Genomic DNA, 21,494 nt, shown 5'->3' with positions numbered 1-21,494 from the left:
TTTTCTCTGACACTTCTTTCAGACCTCTGGCAGTGGAGCAGCTCAGAGATCTACTACTGAGAGGATCAGACCCTTTCTCTGCTCCAGCAAAACCATGTGGTTTTTCACTTTCTACACCAACAGGACTGGTGCAAAGAAACCGAATCAGAGGATAAGAAATGACTTCTTGCTTGCTACTGAAATTACACAGAAATATTCTTTAATGAAGAAAACATTTAACTGCATTTCAAAACTCTTTTTGTGCAGCAAGGAAATCACATTTAGGATGTTTTTTTTTAAGAACTATTGATGCTTTAAAGGGAGAAAAATGGATAGAGCTGTGCCTGCAGAGTTGTTGGCTCCATAGTTGGTGTAACAGATTCCGTTTTCTTGTTTCCCTGTGGAACCTTGGTAGAGAGGGCTGAAAAACAGAAGTTGAACATTGGGACCATGTGAGCAGGGAGGGAAAGCTTGATGCCACCTAACAGTGAGACTTTTGTACTTGGGAATTGTCCTATTTTAACCATCCATTTGTCTGTGACTTCAGGTTTCTTGCAATGATGGCGTGAAGTCTTAAGGCTATGCGGGAGAAATAGACGGAACACAAAAACCCCTCCAAAGCTCTGTTTTTCAGTCGGTCAAGAGAGAATTTCCCTGAGCAAAAGTTTGCCACCGGGTTTCCAAATGCCAAGGGAAAAAAAAGTTGTTTAATTTTTGCCTTCCTCCATAACTCAAATGTTAAATCTGCCTGGCCCTGCCTTGCCAAGCCGAAGGTATAAGATAGAACATCCCATTTGGCAGCAGAGAGGAAGTAATTTCATTCAGGTTTATCTCGCTTTCCTCAGCGGTGACTAGCACTGTGGCAACAGCTTTTCTCAGCCTGTTATCTGTTTTGGTCTCATTGGGACACCAGCTTCTCAGCTTAATGTGTTCTGTAATTTATGGAGTGGAGTTCAAAAGTTATCAGCTGGGTGTAATGCTGAGGTTGAAAGCATAATTCCTAATGAGGGGAAATTGCTATTTCTTGGGGTCTTGAACTTGACACAGTTGAATAGAGGTTTTTTGGTGTGGGGTTGTTTTTTTTGCTAACAGCAAACACTTGGTACTTCAGATCTCTCTGCTCCAGTGTCCTAGTGGTAGCCAAAACTGCTGCTAAGAGGAGCAGCTGGGAGGCTGTGGTGAATTAGATTTTTTTAGGAGGAGACAGGATCAGGACCTCTGAATAGGTGCTCTCCAGAAGGCAGCTGGACAGGTTGACACTGATGCAAAGCCTTGGTGGAATACAGTAGATTGCAATGTCTATATTACTGGAGGTCTTAAAGAACAAGTTTGTTATTCATCAGCTGGTAGTGGCATTAGTAGCTCTGGTCCCATCAGAAGGTAAAGGTGGGCTGGATAATCCCTGCAGGCTCCTGCCGAAGAAGTGTGGCCCCAAGAAACATCTCCTCTGGGGATTGGTCTAAAACTCTTGAATACTTTGTCCTACAGGTGAAAGGGTCTCTAAGCATGACAGCTGAAACAATTTACTAACTGGCTGTTGCTTCACTTTTAGTGAGAAAGAGCATTGGCAGGTATATTGTGTGGAGGTAACTTTCATATGACAGTTCCTGGGCACAAACTATACAATGGAAAGGCTGTTCAGGTGGTTCAACTTTGTCTGACTATGAGCACTGGATTTGTCCTGGAGCACAGTGCCCCTTGGGAGTCCGTGGCTGGCTGGTGAATGTAGCCCTGTGCAAGACAGGCTGGGGACAAGTCTGTACAAGAGCCTTAGTAGAAAGGGCTGAAAAATAAATGTTGAACATTGAGACCATGTGTGCAGGGAGGGACAGCTTGATCCCAGTGGAGCTTCTTTGCACTTGCACAGAAGAGGGCTTGTGGATATTTCAGTATGCCAGGAATTTTGGTTGATCTCTCCTGGAAAGGAGATGTCCTGTGAAGAGCTGGAGGCAGATCCTCACTCAGGCATCTGATTTGTGAGTCTTAAATAGCAATTACTGGGTGATTTGTCAGCAGCAGAACAGCACTGCTTGTGCTGCTGATGTGATCAAAGGGAGAGGGTGAGAAGGATGGATGCTTAGCAAGTCACAATTTCAAGGAAATCCATCTCAGTTAGTTTATAAAAACTGATCTTACCCGACAGACCCTATAGGGGGCTTTAAATACCACAGCCTCCAACAGCAGTCTGCACTGAGTCATGCCCGGGGATTGCTGTTACCAGGGCATATTACGAGGGCTAGCAAAAGACAGAGCGAGAGACAACCACACGCAGACACAAGACCAAAGGCTGTTAACTCTCTAAAATCAATCTTCTGAGTTTGGGTGCTGCTTCCAAAAACGCCTGAGTGGCTTGGGGCAGACTTGGTCTGACTGCAGTTTGTTATGCCCATCAGCAGCATCAGTTCTGCTGCTCCGTGGGTTCCGGCCTCCGACGGATGGACTTGGCAGCCACCTCCCAACACAGGAGAACTTAGGTCTCTCCTCACCTTGTAGTTCAGAGATTTGGCAGTAAGTGTTTTTATGTAAGACCTTTTGTATTCAGGGAATTGTGCAGGAAGTGAGATTGATTTATTATTATTATTATTTTCTGAAATAAGGATGCCTTCTTCCAAATTAATTTAGCCTATTGCTTGCATTATCCCCTCTGAAAAGGCATGTGAGCGTGCCAAATACCAGTGCCTGCACACAGATACTGGCAGTAATGAATCTGCAGTCCATTTGCACCCTGCCTCGCTCCAAAATAACTTTCATGTCTAGACAAAGGATGCAGCTCACCTGCAAGGCTCGGCTGCCCGCTCTGTTTGTTTTGCTATTGCATAGTAATTAAGATCTTAATTTATTTTAAAGGGTTCCAAGAACTGCTTCTGCAACCCCAATGTTTATGTAAGGGAGAAAGAGAAATTCATAATTTATTGGATTTGTTTGTGTTCTGCTGGGATTGGAGGAACGCGCTAAGTGATTTGTTGTATCCTAGTAACCAGCTGTGGCTGCTTTTCTGTGCATAATCTTTGTAGTTTAAGTTGACCAGCCAAATCTATAAGGGAAAACTGGAGTAAATTAAATTTATCCAGGCAAATAATTACAAGGAACAGAGAGCTTTTTGCAGGTGAGAGAGAACATTTCCCTCCCCCCCTCCATTTAACTACATAATAATCAGATTGACAGATGCTGTCTGGAGAGGCTGATTTTACCAAGCAGAAAAATAATGGAAGTTTGAGTTGTTGCCAGCTACAAAACTTCGTTTGGTTAATATCCATCAACAATGAATTGGTCAAAACAGTGCCTCAAACAAGCAATATGGTGGTTTCCAGCACTTCAGGTCACTGTCAGGTCTTGGGTGACAGGTTGGACTTGATGAGCTTTGAGGTCTTTTCCAACCTTATTGATTCTATGATTCCTAATAGCAGTGCAGATTATTTCCCCTTCTGTGGCTGGCAGGGTGGGGAGCTCAGGGTGGGGGACCCCCATGACCTGAAGCTCCCAGAACAACTGCTGGCTCCTCTGCCTCATGAGGACACTGTGAGGCTTAGTTACTAAAATATTTTGTGAAGCCCTTTTCCCCTGAAATACCAGGCCCACGTGGAACAGCTGGAGTTTATCACTTATTAGAAGCATTCACATTTTTCTGCCTTAAAATTTATTTATATGAAAAAATAGCCCCCATTCAAAATGGACTTTTGAGGGACTGTGTTTCTTTGGAAGTGCTTCTTGCTCTTTAGAGATATTTAAAGCCAGTTTTAGAAGCAAAACAAAAATATTGCTTCCCAGCTCCATGAACATGTTTACTATTTCTCCCACCCTCTTCAAGCATTTAGCTGACCATCTCTAAGCAGAGGGCAAAGGCACATTCCTCCCAGAGAGGTCAAAACTGCTTCTCAGTTTAAAACAAACTCTTTTCAAACCTCCTTTTTGTATGCATTCCTGTTTAGCAAATGTTTATACACCCGTGCAGGAAACCTGCACTCCTGTAAATACTGAAATCTACGGGCATGCCTGTAGGCTCAGTCACCAAACCTCAGCAAGCAGCCCTCAGCTAGGTGCTCAGATTTCCCTCATAAGACAGTTCCAGAAAGAGGGAAGAGTGTTCCTTGTGTGCCTCTGGATCTTGACTGTATTTTCCCTTCCCCATTTTGCTCCCTGCCTCTTGTCTCTTGAACCCCGCCCTGCACTGGGGAGTCATTTCCCCCTCCCTTCCAATGGACTTACAGTGATGGGCAGAAATGTTAGGTCCGTGCTGAGCACCTTTCTGTGGTTATATTGCTATGTTTCCCCTTTCTGGGCCTATATTCCCGTTCTGAGCCAGGGCATCACGTTAAATGGTTGCTCCTGTGCATCTGCAGCCATCCTTCATCACCACAGACTCATCAGCTCAGGTCTCTGCCCTACCAACTCAACACTTCCCCAAAGCTCTTCCTCTCTTTTTCATCATCGTTATCCCTGGGGCTAACAGCAGTGTTGGGAGCAGTAGTTGTGACTTGTCTGTCTCTGTGGCAATGACAGAGCAGCTGAGAGGAGTGATGCTGCCTTATAGGTCACCATTGTATTGCCTTGGAGGGTTATAGGTTTGGGACCAGTAAGTGCTCTTTGTCCAGGAAAGTGACCATTTCCCCAGAGAGGTGTTTGGGCAGGTCACAGCTGGTGGCAGAGGGGATGTAGGCACAGCAGTGCCTGGGATCCACTCTGGAGAGCAGCCCCAGGACTGTGGTGGTTGTGAATGATGGAGACAGACATGCCTGCTGAGCTCCATCCTTCTGGTGGCCCCATGTGCACACACTGCACTGGGGCTTTGTCCAATGTGGACATGTAGGTCTGTCAAAGGAGGAAATCTCTCCATCCAAAGCACTGTGCTCCTGCCCTGCCATCACAGGATGGGGAACTCCAGAAACAAAATCCAAATTCATCAGTTAGTGATATAAAAAATGAGGCATCAGTGTGAGGCAGGTGGCAGAGATGGAAGGAAAGGGCTTTAGGTACAGGGCTGTGCCTTGTGCAATACTCAAGGAATACTGTTCCCATGCTGGGGGAGGCTCCCAGTTTTGCCTCTCTGTCTTGGAAAGGTTCAGGGCTTGGCTGGGTCTGCTCTGGGTGGAGGGGCTGCTGGTATTGCCTCACCAGCAGCTCCTCCTTGTTAGGCACCACCTCAAGCTAATAAGATGCTGTTTTGCAGCACCTTGTGTTCTCCAGGCAAAGGAAGACTTGCAGTCAGACAGCTTTTATATGCCATTAATACATGGCCATATGGCACTGCCTGTGTGCGGGTGAGGGCTCCTGTTGGTTTAGCAACGGCATGAAATGTTTCTGATATTGATCCTACTTGACCAGAGTGGCCTAGAAAAAGAGACACAGGAGGGCATGCTGCTGTCTTCCTGAGCTCTGTGTGTGTAGGAAGCTGAGCTGGAAAGCATCCCTGAATTTGCTGTGGTCAGGCAGGCACGTACTCCACCCTGAGCTGTCGATGGTCAGAAGGTTTGCTGGCCCCACATCCCAGGTTCTGTCTGAAATAATTCTGGTGTGGTGCTAATGAAGGGGCTTTCTCATTGGTAACCAGTGGCTTCAAGCATATCTCAGCAGGCACTGAAACATGGGGAATGGGAGGAATAAGGAAGGCTTGACTGGGGCTGGCAGTTAGGACATGGTGAATATTCCAGGGTGATGCTGAAGACAGGCTGTGCCAGTTCCTGGCCCTTTTCTCTCCTAGTATCTGCTACAAGCAGCTCTTGAAAGCAGCAAGCTGATTTTGCCAACAAAGGGTGAGGAGTTTGACTTTGGTGGGTGCTCTGGTCTGTCTGTCTGTCAGGAAGAGCTCAGATGTACCAAGGCTCAGGCACACACAGCGCATCGGTGCTGGAAGCTGGACCTGAGCTGACAGATCTCTGCCAGAGTGGGCACTGGCCACCACCAGTGATTTTCAGCATTATTTTTAGATATCTTGAGTGCAGTTCACTTCATCTGAAGCCAGGTTCTAGACATGCTGGCAGACAAGGGGTTGGGTGGATGGGAGTATGCCCACTCTGCATGAACGTGCCATTCTGTGGGATGCAGGGAGGTTTTGGGGAAGCTGAGCCTCTCACCTTCTGCCAGCAGCAGATCACTGCAGTGATTGAATTGCTTAGAAGAGGGCCTTCCTGACTCTCTTCTAGTGACTGCTCAGGTTTGGTATTTCAGGAAGGAGCTCTGTGAGCAGTGGCAACTGTAGTGCCCAGTGGATTTGCGACCAGGGGAAAGCCTATGTGTGGCTCCATTTTGATGACTTCAGGTGTTTTGTACATCCCCTTTTCAGTGTATTTCCAGCTCAGAAGTCCCTGGGAGATGATGCAAGTGGGATCTGTAGCTTGTGAGACGCTCAGTGCATCTATTCCAAAGAGGCTAAGGGGCAGCATGTAGCCGTGCTGCTGCCTGTGTTTTGCTGTGGCCAGAAGCAGCAGAGGCTCTAAGCTGTCAACAGCTAATTGTATAATTTTTGCCTGGTAATAAAATTTTGTTCTGCCAAAAGATAAAAAAACAAAAAGAAAAAAAAGAAAGAGCCAGAAGAACCACCCAGAGAGAAACAAATTGTTTCTCTCCACAGTTTTTCATGTGTGATTTATAGGTGTGTTCTTCCAAATAAATCCAAGCAAGGCCAGCGAGTGACCAAATTGAAGTTTGATTTGGCTAATTGAAACAAGCGCCATCTGGGTGGGAATGGGAGGTTTCAGGCAGATGTTTGTGTTGTTTCATGTGGGATTTCTGAGATTTCCAGTTCCAGAGTTACTAAGGAATGTGCTGTTGGACTGTACAGTGGGGTTTTATAGGTGTAAATGCCTCATGAAGAATGCAAACCAACAACACAGCCATAAAAAATAACAGCAGCCAACAGCTCCGCAGTAAACTGTTTTGAAGTTTACTTCACTTGAAGTTTACCACTTAAGCTCCACCTTAAAAAAGGCGAGAAAACGTGATGAAAACCACTACTTTATATTGCCTGGACCTCCTCTGGCAGGCAGATGTCCATGGGTGAGCACTGCTAGGTTGCAGAGCTGTTTGCTTGCCGTGTAGTTCACACATCTCTTGGGAGCGATTCATGAGTCTGGAGGAGGGATTGGGGAAAAAAAAAGGCTTTGGCCTTTTTCTTGCCAAAAAAAGCTGGCATTTATCTTCAACCATGCAAGGAATTGTCTCTCATCTCTAGATTTCTTTGGTTCACCTGCCTTTATCATCTCTTGGCTGTGGTACCACAAAGGGAATGTAAATGGAGAAGAACGTTGATGTTGACTTAGGTGCGCTCAGATCGGATCCCACTGGCGTTAAGAAGATTGACGCTGAGGCTTAAAAATAAACCTCTCTTGTCCTCCTGGTTGCTTAAATCCTTTTTGTGTTGAAACCATTGAAGACAGTTGAGATGAAGAAAGGGGCTGAGGTCATTGTGTGTCCAGTATTGGTATGACTGTATTTTCTTTTGTTTGGACAGTTTAATGTCTCGAAGTGGCTCTTGTTTCCTCTTGTTAATTCCTGTAAATGCCATGGAAAAGGATCTCGCAGCTCAGCCATACCGCAGCCAAGTGTTGCACAACCACCTGCCTCTCGGAGTGGCTTCATAGCTCAGCAGAAAACTATGCATTTACAAAGAAAACTTCAACTAAGGAAGAAGGGATGCATCCCTTTTTTCAGTATAACATTTTCCTCTGTGTCTGAGCCAGCAAAGAATGATGATTTTAATTCCCCCCTCCCGCCTTCTTTCTTTCTTTGAAAGATTTTGGGCTCTGTTTCTGAAGATGTACTGTATTTACCAACCCCCTCCTTATAGCTTAGTTGTCTGAACACTAACTAAAACAGTGAACAAAATATGTGATATTGCTGTACAGTCTGGACTGTACATGAGTGGAGTCGCCAACCCTTCAGATGACTTGGAAAGAGACTGGCCAGTCAATTTATTTAAACTCTTCCTGCTGGGAGAGTGTTTGCCTCAGGCATCAGCCCACCCAGGCCAGGCTGGACTCAGCCCCTGTGCAGTTACCGATAACCCATTAAAGATCTTGCCACCACAGATCCTTTGTGTTTTGTGATGCCTCCAGGGAAACTAGCCTGGCAGAATGAAAGAGCTGTGCCTCCCCTCAGCCCCTGATTTAATTATAACCAGTTATTCCCATCTCTTTGCCCTGTTCTGGATTCTTTACATATTGTTTGAGAAAAGCTTAGTGGAGTCGCAGCCTTTGTATATATAAAATATAGGATGATTGAAGACCTGGCCACGTCTTTATTTAGCTTCCTCAGCCATGCATTCCTCCCAAAGCATTTTCCCCTCTTGCTGCCAGATCACTGTTTAAACTGTGTGTAAATATAAAAGGACTTGTGGACAGCGTTTAACAACGCTATGCCATCTTGGGAGCAAGGCTTGCTGGAAAGAACATCTTCCTAGAGGCCTATTCCCCTCTTTTCCTGTGGCTTTGCACCTCCCTTAGGACAGATAAAACCCTGTATGGGTACCACCGTTAAGTCTAGTGGCTCTCCGGTTATCCACCCCTGTTTGGACTGAAATAGCTCCACCATTTTTCCCTTTTCAGCTGAATTCTTTCCTGTCTTTTGAGTGCAGAGAAATCATAATTAGGAGAGAAAATAAAAGCGAGACCTTAGAACCACTATGAAGAGAGGAGATAGGGACGAAAGAGGCCTCTGTAACAAACCTGAAGCAAAGAAAAACAGCAGTTTTTTTTTCCTTTTATCTTAAGGTTTTCCTGGAAGAAAGTTGAATGGCTCTCTGTTCTACATCTGCAGCATCACTCTGAGTGCTGAGCACAGAATCATAGAATGGCTTGAGTTGGAAGGGACTTTAAAGATCATCTAGTTCCCTGTCATTGGCAGAGATAGCTTCCACTAGACCAGGCTGCTCAAAGCCTCATCCAGCCGGGTCTTAAACATGTCCAGGGATGAGAGGCGCCCACAGCTTCTCTGGGTAACCCATTCCAGTGTCTCACCACTCTCATAGTAAAGAATTTCTTCCTAATAGCTACTCTAAATCTACCCTGCTCCAATTTTAAGCCGTTGCTCCTTGTCCTTGCATGTGTCCCTCTCCAGCTTTCCTGTAGCCGCCCCTTCAGAAGTGTGAATGCAGCTGTGTGGCCTCCCCAGAGCCCTCTCTTCTTCAGGCTGAACAGAGCCAACTCCCTCAGCCTTTCTTCATAGGAGAGGTGCTCCAGCACTCTGATCATCTTTATGGCCCTCTTCTAGAGCCTCTTCAACAGATCCATGTCCTTGTTTTGTGGGCTCCAGAGCTGGGTGCAGTACTCCAGGTGGGGTCTCACAAGGGCAGACTTAGAGTGGCAGAATCACCTCCCTTGACCTGCTGTTGTGATGCAGCCCAGGAGACGGTTGGGTCATTGATCTCTCACTTCACCTGCAGCTTTTCTTCCTCTGTAGTCCTGGTGCTGGACAATTTCTGTGCTTAAGGGAAGGTTTTCTTGTGTTTTTACTGAGTGTGGAAAACATGCTCAGCTCCTAATGCTTCTGGGCTCCAGCATCATGCACCACAGCTCAGCAGTAGCAAGGTACAGGGGATACACAGCCGGCTGGGGAGGGTTCTGACAGCACATCTCAAGTGCTGGCCTTTTCCAGATGTGCTTTTTGGAGGTGTGAAGGGTGCAGGTATAAATGGTATACAGTCTGAATTCAGAAGGCTGAAGATAAGGTAAATACTGTCTTGTATTCAGTATTCATGTGTGTTCAGAGAACAACACATGGAAAGTGAAGTTACCACTGCTGCTTTTCCAATCCTTTTTCTCTCACTGGTGCAGTGCTATGATGCTCCTGGTCTGTAGGGGATGGGTGGATTTCCTGCATCAGAGAGACAACAAAATTCTTTCCCTCTTTTTGTTCCTGTCTGTAGTGGAAGCAACACATTGGCGGGCCAAGGAAAGGTGTGCCAAGCTCCAGCACTCTTTCCATGAGCCCTGTATTGAAACCATAGGATGGAATAGAATTGCTGCTCTGAGGGTAATAAAAGGGAATGCATTTCAATCTCCAGTTTTATTTAAAGCCATTAACATTGGAATGACATGGTCACTATTTATAAATCCCCAGTGCAGATGACTTGGTACAGCTGGTCAGAAACAGGGAGCCTCATTTGCATTAATGGTCCTTACGTGCTCCCCTGGCAGCGAGGGAGGAGGGTGAGGGCATGGACCATTTCAATGTCAGTGGTTACGCCACTCACATGTTCTTGTAACTCTTCAACAAATCACAGTCAGGCTTGGAAGAGGAAAACATAACATAAAGCATTGCTGTGAAAACCAGTTCTGAGCTGTTTATGCTGTCTGTAGGCGAAAAGTTGTTTTGGAGGCGAAGAATTAATGAATGGAGAGGAACTGGGGACAAGGAGACAAACCCAGATTAATATTTTAATCCATGAAAAATATTCTTACTGGGATCTTTGGACAGTGTGATTAGTCAGGAACATACAGTGGGTGACCTGCAGGCACAGCAATGGAGTCACTCCCCACCTCTAAAGCAAGAGTAACATGGTAGCCTCAAGCCTGGAGGGACCAAGCGGCACTCTCTAATACAGCAGGGTTTTGGGTCTCTTGGGTTGCTCCTAAGTGCATCTGCAGTCTCTGCTGCTGGCCTGGAGTAGGCTTGGAGCAGGGAGGAAGGGCAAAGGATCTCTGAGAAAGACTTCAGTGGCACAACATCCTATAAAAATATCTCTGTAACTGTCTTGCTTCCATGAAAATCCATGTTTGAGCCATGCTGCAGAGCACTGAAGCCACTGAAGGCAGAGTGTTCCTCTCTTGACTACAGGATCGTTAGGGAAAAAGCACCTGATGCAGGTACTGTGGGACTGTCCGTGAGTCAGGCTGCAGAAGAAGGAAATGTGCAAGGAAACTGGTGTTTGATATAACAGCAAAGCTACTGTTGAAATGATATCCTTGGTCTTTAAGCTGGGTTTAACTTGCCTTGAGCACAACACACTTGATTGAAAAAAAAAATGATGCATTAGAAGATGGCAATGGGCTTCAGACCTGCCCAAAGTAACAGCCAGTGGAGCAAAATAGGTTAGTATTGTAAATCCATGGAAACTGGGTCTCACTTCATACAGAAATGGGTTTCCAGTGGGTTTGGAGATTTCCAAAATCTGCCTAGATGTGTTCTTATACAACCTGATTTAGGTATACCTTTCTTAGCAGGGGTGATGGAATAGACGACCTCCAGCAGCCCCTTCCAACCCTTACCATTCTCTGGTTCTCTATGTTTAGTTAATCAAAGCAGAACCCAGTCTCCCTAGAGGACATGAAGGTTTTCATCTATATCTCTGGTCCTCTCCTCCCATCTCTGGGTCCCCAGCTGAGTTCATTACAGACCAGTCCACCCCAGTGTGTTACATCTTTTAGTGCTCTTTGGTTCACGGTGTACTTTATTGTCTGTTTCTAGAAAACAATTAAAATAATAAATCACATAGTGCATATTTTTATTGTTGACTGACAAGCTGAGCATTTAGATGTGGAAAATATTTCATTTCCCAGCCTAGCAGCCCTCAGAAACCATTTGTGGAGTTGCTTAAACAGATGTCAACCGCTTGCTTCTTACTGCTTATGATCACGTCCCAAAGCTATGCTATGGACTCTGAGTTTAGGACTTGAAGATAAAGTGAGCTGAGCAGCAATCTGCTCTCCCCAAGTTAAACTTAGCCTTCTAAACAAGGTAACAATTTTGTAAAACCATCATACATCAAGTAAGAGGCACAGGTTTGCTCTCCTGGGGCATGGAATCGAACATGTTGCACATGCAGCACATTAGTGAGAGCGCAGTCCAGGAATTCCTGATAAAAGCTGTAGTGAGAGTGGCTGACTGATTATTTTTGACAGGATGCTTTTGTCTTCAGCCAGTAGCCAAAAGTTCCATCTAGTTTTGCATCCCATATTTTAGGACTTTTCAAATCCCTGACATCATTCAAAGCTCCTTGGCTCATGAGCTGGGCTTTCTGACTGACATGAGCCAGTGGACCGGGGTGTCAGGCCCGTGTAAGGGATTACAATAAGCTGTGCCATTTCCAAGGCTCCTCATCTATCATGCAGCTCCTTTCATCGCTTGCACCAGAAGACTTAAGCAGGGATTAGGGCATGAACCCTGCCTTTCTACCAGCCTGCTCCTGCTCACTCTCACTCTGTCTCTCATTAACCAAGTCTAAGAATTTGTGACTAGAGTTGCAGACTCATTGACCCAGATTCGCTAATAATACGGGGGAGAGGAGATTTCCCCCCCATCCCCGTGCTTAATCGCTGTCTTTTGTGTATTCTTAGTGCTATTTATATGCAGAACTAAAAGCCTGTAATAAAGATGGGGCCAGCTTTGCAGTGAAATTCATGACTGCACAAAGTGAGAGGCACAACAGGAAAGAGAGAGAGAGATGGGGGAAGAGCAAAATGGAGGTGAGCGTAGGTGGACTTACCTATACTCACAGACCCAGCAGAAGGTTTTTTGATAGCAGGCCCTGCTTCTGCAGCCTGATCCACAACACTGTATTGGTTTAGCTCAGGGCTCCTCACTTTGCTCTGAAAATGCCACACCATCAAAGTCATGTTCTGGCTTTCTTTGTGTCAAGTCTGATTTCCTTTACCACTAAAAAGCAGAAGGTCTGAAAGTGGGTTGGGAGAGTATTCCTGCCTCATCTGGGAGAGCACTGACTCTCCCTAGGCTGTGGGGCTCTGTGATTGCTTCTAGGTCATGGAAGATTTGCCATCAGCACTTTTCATCCATGGAGCAGACCTTCTGTCATGGTTTATTTTCTGCTTTGAGCCAGCTGGTGGATCTTGGAGAGAGACGTTGGTGTTTCAGCTGCACACTCTGTCTTTTGGCTCCGATGCTGGTGTCATGATGTGACGTTGGTTAACCAGGAGAGCCAAGACCTGGTGCTAGCTTTCATGTCAAGGCAACTGTTCTTCTAAATGATGTGGCTGAACTTTGTGTTCGCCACTGCGAGGAAGGGGCTCGGTTTGAAAGGAGCAGCAATGCAGGAGTTCATCTAATTCCTTGAGGGCATGATGGGAGACAGAGAATGAAACAGCCTTGAAAATGCTGCCGAGCCCTTCTGGAATTGCCTGTGTTTGCTGGTTTGAGAAAAGAGATCAGAGCAAAGGGATTTTGCCTAATGTTGTTGGCAAATACTGCTCTGCTTTTATGGAGGAACACCTAGCAGACAAGAATAACTGTGTCATTAGCCTCTGCCTAGACAAATGCGTTCTAGCATTTCTTCTTTCAAAATCACCCGTAGAATATTTGGTTTCAAGCCCTAGCCACAGAAGCAAAGAGGCTTTCCTCACTCACAAATCCCCGTGGAGACATGCACAACTTGATTTTTTTTTTTGAGCTAAAGTCAATCTATGTTTTTTGACATGGATTTTCCCTGATACTTTTCCAATGACAAATGTTCCAGGTCCATTAGATCTGTGCAACAGGAGTCACCTCAGTGCTACAACACACCTTCTTTTCATGAAAAAAACAACCAACTTCTGTCTTTCCTCCTCCCTTCTTCCCAAATTAGTCTCTTCAAAAATGTTACATTTTCTGCAATTCATTACAGGCTCTTCAGTCCCCACTTAAAGCCTCAATTTCTATATCACTCTCATGCAGGTGAACCATGTAGGATAGATTAACCCGCCTGGAAGTTTGTCTCCTGTTAGAGGACCAGGCAGAGAGACCTTTCCATCAAAGCAGGGCTCTGGACAGGTCATGCAAACCACAGGAATTTAAATGTGGGAGATTCATTAATTGTCAAGTTGAATTTGCCAGTGTTTGAGCCAGCAGGACACTTGGAAATGAGGCCAGTTTTTCGTAGCAGCCTTAGAGTGGATTTCATAGTCTCACCTCAGAAATTCACACTGGTGAGCGTGGAACAAGGCGTCACCAGTGCTTCCTGCAGAGATCCCCGACACATTTTCTGTTTTTAAAGCTCCACAAATGTCTAGGCAGTGCACCAAATTTGCATGTGAACAGATTTTTATCTCTTTTTCTCAGAAGATAAGATCGTGTCAGAGCAGAATCCTGTTCCGTCTTACTGTTAAGGTTCGTTATCTGCAGCAACAGCCTAGCCTGCTCCTTCCAGCCTCCAGCAAGGCTCCAGCCCACACACCCAGGGCCAGCTGCATCGTCTCCATCATTACAGATGCGGTGGGATGAGCGTGGTGAGGACCCTGCTTTCACTGGAGCATGCTGTGACTGGCTTTGGATCCGTGAGGGCTGTTTCTAGAGCTTTGCAATCATGCAGTGAACTTGACCTTGTTGTCCCCACCTGTTGGGGTTTTCCTATTCCAGAGCAAAGGCTGGCTGCCTCTTCTCTCCAGTTGTCTTGTTTAATGTTCAACAGGGTTGTTGCAGCCGCAGTGACCTGGTATCTACTGTAATAGGAAAAAGTTCTAATGTCACAGATAAAGCAGTGGCCATAAAGATAAGACAGGTGTGTTAGGTGGATTCCCTTCTGCCCGTGCAGTGGGTGCTAGCCGATAGTTTTCAGGCTGACCGCTGCTACCTTTCAGCCCTTGAACAACACAAGGAGACTCTGCTCCAGATGCCTGCTGGACAGCTGTGTCTCCTTGAGCTGTTTACTCATGGGGTTATGGTCTCAATAATTTCTGTTCCTTTGACATCCTTGCTTGATCCAGTATGCATCTTCATTTGGCACCGGGCTGCCCCATATCTGTCTTGCACATCTTTTGTCATGAATAGACTTGAGAGAGGTCTTCAGGAGCCAGGGATTGCCTTTTGGTGCAGCAGAGTATAGAGTTAATGCAGGCTGTAAATTTACCCATGGAGCATCGAGAAAGCAGCACTCTCTTTATCCTTCTTTGGCTGCAGGCTGCCTTTGCCGTAGCTCTCTGCTGTAGCTGTGGTCTCTTTGAATGTTATTCTCTTCACCCTCATTCTAGGGCTTTTTGTGGCATCACTCCTGTCCTGGCTTGTGAGGGCAAGTGAAGACAAGATTGGTCTGGCTTAAAGTCAACTCCCCAGTTGAGCAGCCTCCTCTGCCCCACTGCTCAGACAACAGCAGCCTTGGAGAGGGCTCTTGTCCTGAATTTTGTCTGCTGCTGTTGGTGGGATTAAAATGCCACAGCAAACCTGGAAATGTTTATTTTTAGAACTGAAACTGTGATAAATATGTGGAATTTGTCCAGTCTGCCTGCTGTACCTTCTTGAAATGCAAAGTGTATGTTTGTGAAAAAGCCTCTCTCCAAAGGTCAGTGCAACCTTAAGGAATGAATGTGCTGGCCCTGTGGAAAGCAGGTGGAGTTTCAGTTGTGCCATAGCTGCTTGCAGCTGAGATCATGGGTGCCCATAACCCAGATCTATTTCAGTGCAGCCCATCTGGATGGCAATGCTGCCTTCCAGGCAAGGTTTCTTTTGCAGGCTTCAGTGAGGAGTCCCACACCATTCTTAGTCCTTCACTTCCTTTTTTTCTTCCATTTTCCTGGCTCACTTCACATTTGCTGAAGCCCTGCTTGTGCATTTGAGAGACTCATGCTGTGAGCATCATATTTGCTCTTGGTGAGAGTAGGGATGACAAATGGAAAACTCTGGAATGAAAAGAAGCAAAATGCTGGATGTGACCTCAAGACATCACCCCAGGAGACCCTGTGGGTTCATGTCCCATTTGATGATCTAGCCAGCCTGCAGACATGTTTACAGAGCTCAGGGATTTAAGTATTTGAGCACCTTACCTTTTTTGATCCTTTTAGCTTCCTGAGAGGTGGAGGAATTCTGTTGCTGTCTCTTAGGCAGGTAACTGAGGCATAAAGAGAAGAAATTACTTACTCAAAGCATTGTATGAATTCCATAGCTGAAAAGAAGAGTTGGCATAGCTCTTAGCTGCCTGTCACAGTATCAGGCACCCTTGGGTTTGGTGACATTTCTGCCATGAGCTTGACTATCATTACTCCACTGTTGGTCTTTTGGGTAGGAAAGCACAGACAGAAGAGGGGAGGGTCTGAAGAAATAGCAGAGGGACTGAAACGTGATCCAAACTGTGGAAGCCAAGCTGCAAATGAGGGCAATTCAAAGGCACAAACATCCTGTTGAGCTTGCCTAGTCCCTGCCAGTATGTAATGAGTCAAGCATGTGCCCAGGTTTAGCTTGAGGCGTGTTTCAGTGGGAAAGCTCTGCCTCCCCTGCCTTGGGTTATGTCAGGCTTTATTCCTGGTGGCAGGTGTTCATGCAAGGGGGGAACGGCATTATAAATAAATTATCCATTCATTTCCTTCTGGAGACTTTCCTATTGTTCAGCCACAATATGCTTTCCTGTTTTGAAAAAAACAAAACAAGAAAAAAGCCAAACCCTGGCCCCAAGTTCCTCTCTGGCAGGGTGGACCCAAAGCTGTGTTTGAAGTGGGTGCCTATGTCATTGCTATTCTGTCCATCATGCTGCTGTCACGGTACTCTGTGCATTCCAAAAGCAGTGTGAGAAGTACCTGCCTTGGAGCCATGCTGGAGGACATCCTGTCCTGCTACTCTCGGTCTGCAGAGTGTCTGTGCTCCAGCAGGTCGATGTGGGAGGAAGGCTGGTGCTGCACAGAGTGTGGAAAGCAGGGGATTCTTCTAACAGCAGAGAGGACAGAAGCTCTCATCCCTCTATCCTCCGTCTGACTAGCGCAGGGACATCAAGGCCATGGCACTCACTTTCAGAGGAGAAGGCTTCTCTGCAAGGGGAGGATGTTGGCCAGGAAGGTGAGGTGTGACGTGAAAGAGCAGTTCTGAGCCCACCAGGTACTACAGGATCCCCTCAGGCTGTCCTGGTGGCACCTTTCTGTGGCTTTGCATAACCCACATCCCAACTGAATGCCACAAAGCTCTCTACATCCATCTGAAAGATCTGGAGCCAGACTGGGAAAGTTTGGCCAGCAGAGGATTCACCTCTTGCCACTCAGGGTCACTTGCCCAGTGCTATGTGCTGGCTGGCCTCACGGCACCATGCCTCTCACTGCTAAGGATTATCTGTGGGGAACGCTTGCAGGCAGACACATGGAGCAGCACCCACAGGAGCCATGGGTGGCTCTCTGCTGAAAGCAGCCATCCTCTGCATTTTAGCTCTTCAGGAGGCAAAAAATTGAGATTTCTCCTGGGAATACTCAAGAGAAATACACATGCTTATTGCTGGGCTGGCCAAGACTGACCCTGCAGATCCAGGGAACCCATTGAAATGGCAAATCCCCCACTGGTCTAAGAGCAAGTATTTGTTTACATTACACAAGTATATTATACATATTATTTATTTACATTAGTGTAGGACAAGAATAACCATTACCCTGTGCTACTCAGTGATTTCCCTGTGCAGTATGAATGAAGAGATACAAAAGACCTTTTATTTAGCCTCTGCATTTGCTTGCCAATTTTATCTTGATGCAAACAGGAGCTTTTTGGTAGCTCTTTGATTCCTGTGGCAGCTGCCTGATTCCAAGAGCTAATCCTGTGTTCAGATCTTGCCAGCAGCCTCTCTTCTCTTGCATTCTCAAAGGCAGCAGTTGCTTAGAGCCTCTGTTAGTTCAGACACGAATGCAAGTCCCAGCCTCTCGCTGCTCTACCTGGGTATGGATTTGCTTGCAAAAAGTGTCACAACTGCAGCTTTCCCAGCTGAGCTCCCAGCATCTTCTGGTGTTTCTTTCCAAGAGAGGAAAGCATCAGCAATTCCTTCCTTTGTCACAAAGCATAGCCTGGGGTTACACACTCAGGGAGGAAGCAGCTTGAAGGAAGGGGAAGGGTCCAGGGAGGCAGCTTCTAAAGCTTCAAACATGGCAAAATATTTCAAAATAAAAGTGTGCATGTGCTGCAGGTTTATATTTAACAGGATGACTTTGAGCACCCAGGATGCCTTCCGGTTTTGCTCGAAAAGTCTACAAAGCCGGTTATGAAGAGGAGGAGAGATGGAGTGGGTGGGAAATTGGGAGATTGATGTGCCTGTAACACCATGGTGGTGGCTGTGGGAGCTCTGGTCCTGGAGCAAGACCCCATGTATTCAGGGATGTGCAAAAAAAGATTGTCTCCACCTCAGGGAACTTAGAGCTAAGCCTTAAGATTGAAAGCTGAGCTTTTTCCATTTCTGCTTCACTCTTGTGTGAAGGCCTCAAATCTGCTTTTCTTGAAATTGGTCTCAAAATTGCTATTGACTTTAAATGCTGCAAGATCTCACCCATAAATTCTTCTCCTGTCTGCAAAACGAGGATGGCAGGATTTCTGTGCCATCTGTGGTGCTGTGAAGCTGAAAACAATTATCATTTATAAAGTGCTTCAAGCTCAAATGGGAGGTTCTGTGTAAAGGCAAGGCTTTGTGGGATGAAATGTTCCTGCATGTGCCAGTAGCATCTCATATCTGAGTAAGTGTCTGGGTTGAAAGTTTTGGAAGAGTGGTCTGGTGATGCAGAGGTAGTCCTCCAGCTGCTAAATGTCTTGGCTTCTTTGTGGTGTTCAGCAGCTCCAGCTGATCATTACAAAATCAAGGGATGAGCAATTCTGATCCTGGCAGCCACATTTCTCAGAGATGGTGTGACTCTGGCCACCAGCTGGTGGCTTAGCAGCACATCCAGAGTGAACAGGAAACTCAGAGCCCCAGTCACAAGTGCTCGGCCTTTCCGAGTGCAGTAGGATGCATGTGATGGGGGAACAAAAGGGTGTTTGTTTTCATCCAGCTTTGCAGGGCGTAGAAGGGAAGCTGCTAACCTTTGGCCCCAGAGCCACATTTGCCTCATATTTGCATAAAGCCAAATTGGTGCAACAAAGAGCAGATGGCGGCCAAGCACAACACTGTAAGATTCAGCAGTGCACTTTGCAGTGAGCAATGCAAAGCGCGCGTGGCGGGCCGGTGGCAGCTGCTCAGGCCGAGCCAACACATGGCTCAGGTCAGGCGTTTCTAACGGAGCCTCTGCTTCCTCTTTTGCAGACACAAGCCACCAGACTCGCTCCGTCTCCAGCCGCCCCTACTACAGTTTGCCCAACAGCAGCCATGAGAGACGCTCGGTCCTCGCAATCACGGAGCCGCCGCGGTTCCACTCCCAAGCCAAAGGCAAGAACGTGCGTCTGGACGCTCACTCCCGCAAGGCCACGCGGAGAAACAGTTTCTGCAACGGGGTCACCTTCACCAACCGGCCCATCCACCTCTACGAGAAAGTCAGGCTGAAGCTGGTGGCCGTGCACCACGGCTGGAGCGGGGCTCTACGCTTCGGCTTCACCATTCATGACCCATCACAGATGAGTTCTGACGAGATACCAAAGTATGCCTGCCCGGACCTAGTGACCCGACCTGGATACTGGGCCAAAGCTTTGCCAGAGAGGTTTGCTGTGAGAGACAATATCTTGGCCTTCTGGGTTGACCGTCATGGGAGAGTTTTCTACAGTATTAACGATGAGGAGCCGATATTGTTTCACTGTGGTATTAAAGTCTCCGGTCCTCTCTGGGCGCTCATAGACGTCTATGGAATTACCCACGAAGTGCAAATACTAGGTAAGTGTTTGCTCTGGCCAATGGCTTGCTCTCCTGCTTGCTCTTTCCACAGAGGCATGATCTATATGGTTGATCATGTCTATGGGACACTTAAGAGAGCTAATTTACTCTTTGTTTTGTACTTCAAATGAGCCTTTCTTCTTTCACAGAAAGCAATGGGTTTGAGAGGTGTCAGTGGTGGAAAAGCCCTAAAGCTGCACCTCAGAGCAGCCATGTGTAGGGTTAAATGGAATTCTTTATGTGTAACTTCACCCAGCTTTTTCTGAGCTAGATATGCTGCAGTGGCTTGGTTAGTTCTCAAAATATCACCCTTGGGGAGGGCTGCAAGAGGGGATGAATTTGTTCCCAGTAGCAAAGCGAGCCGATTGCCATAGAGTGACTTTCCTTTTGTGACTTCTGCAGCACTGGAATTTCAAATTCAGTGTTAGATGGAGTGTTTTGAACTGGTCTGCACCACAGGGAATCCATTAAAAATACAAGAGTGTTGCCTTTTCCTGGAGGCTCCTAGGAGCTGATTTAGTTTAAACAACCAAACCAAGCTGCACCTGCTCAGGGGGGTGGTGCCTCCATCTCCACACCAAGCAGACACCAGTGATAAGCTGTGAAATGTTAGTGCATTGGACAATCAGCTTCATCACATATTCTTTCAACTACTTCCGATTATTCTGTAGGCCACACAGACCCAAAACTTTTCCTGCTCTTCCTCAGATGCATAATTAAAATTTACCAGTAGCTTATCTGGTGCTCATTGCAGAGGTAAAGGAGCACTTGCTGTATTGGCCAACGGAGCTCCTTGACCAGAGGAGTTGTTCCTCCTCATTAGATTATAGTTAGAAGCTTATTTCAGTCCCCAGCCTCCACTCCTGCCTGCAGCATCTGAGTGTGCAGAGTGAAAGATTCGGTCTGAGGGTACCTGTGCTCTGATTAATCTTCTTTTTTTTTGATCAAAGTTCCAAGCCCCACAGAGTGCCCTAGGAATCAGGGTGATGCTCGGCCATCTGGGGCACTACAGATGTGGTGGTGTTAGAGCAGGCACAGTTGTTTCTCTGTCTGTTTCTCCCAACGTTTTGCCAGTCAAGAAAGCTATGAAATCTGTCTCAAATACAGATGCACAAAGTGCATCTTTCAGCGTCATGAATCTTGGAAACACTCTATAGGAGTGTTTCATGCCAGATACCCTGTGTTTGCTAGAAGCAGCTGGTCCAGCCATCAGCCTACACCAGTGGCCTCTCCTGCATGGCATTCTGAGTGAGGGCAGCCCCTGCTTTGCTGGATGGGTTTGAAAGGCCTGGTGATTTTCTCCTCCAAAACGTGGGCAGTGTCAGTGCTGGGATGCTTCTCCCCTCTCCAGCTTTTGAAAGACCAGTAATATACTTTATTCATGCACTCATAACTTCCATGGGCATCAAATAAATTCTTTCAGCTAGTTAATGGCTTACCTTCAAAGTCAAGTGTCTATGCCACCCCGGGCAGTGCTGGAGGTAGAAGGAAGGGTACTCCCAAACCTCCCCATGCCTTAAAATCCCTTCCTCAGTCTGGCACAGCCTAGGTGATAAACTGGGAAATGAATTAAGAGTCGGCATCTTGATTTTCCCTTTGCTGTGAAAGGGGAAAATAACTCTCTACTGCAAAAATCTTTTTTTGTAACACCTACAGCAAGTAGCTTTTGTGAGAAGCTCTTAATTCAAAATCTCTGCAGTGGTGTGAACACTGCTGAAATGTGAGACTTGAAATCCTCCTGTAAAATGACATCTCTTGGACACATACTGCCTAGACACCTCACAGCTGTAAGGCAATGGCAAGGGGTGTGAAAAGAATAACTACTCAAGCTTGTGCTCCTTCACTCATCACTGTGTTGTGGGTATGGCTTGCACAAGACATTTGGACAAGATGATACTGAGGTGTTTGCTTCTTTTACAGAGCAACCTCAAAGCTATTAGATGCCTCTGCTGTGAAAGCTTTGAGGACCGCACTGGTTTACAGCTTTTCCCAGTGCACCAGTGTGAGGAGCGCCCGGGTTACACGGGTACTCTGTAACACTTGGTTTTCCTCAGCTAGTGCCAAG

The 21,494-nt window shown here is 46.5% G+C and overlaps 1 protein-coding gene across 2 annotated transcripts in view; it reads left to right on the top strand.

Annotated features, from left to right (window-relative positions):
- The window catches only part of NEURL1B (neuralized E3 ubiquitin protein ligase 1B), a 99,650-nt gene that overhangs the window by 71,938 nt on the left and 6,218 nt on the right, over nucleotides 1-21,494 (top strand). For both annotated transcript variants that reach the window (XM_054168448.1, XM_054168449.1), the window contains exon 2: nucleotides 18,869-19,429. In XM_054168448.1, the coding sequence (XP_054024423.1) occupies nucleotides 18,869-19,429 (561 nt within the window). The remainder of the gene's footprint in view (nucleotides 1-18,868; nucleotides 19,430-21,494) is intronic.

The sequence above is a fragment of the Dryobates pubescens genome, chromosome 16, assembly GCF_014839835.1.
Source record: "Dryobates pubescens isolate bDryPub1 chromosome 16, bDryPub1.pri, whole genome shotgun sequence".
Taxonomy (NCBI): domain Eukaryota; kingdom Metazoa; phylum Chordata; class Aves; order Piciformes; family Picidae; genus Dryobates; species Dryobates pubescens.
This window is presented reverse-complemented; position numbering and strand designations above follow the sequence as displayed.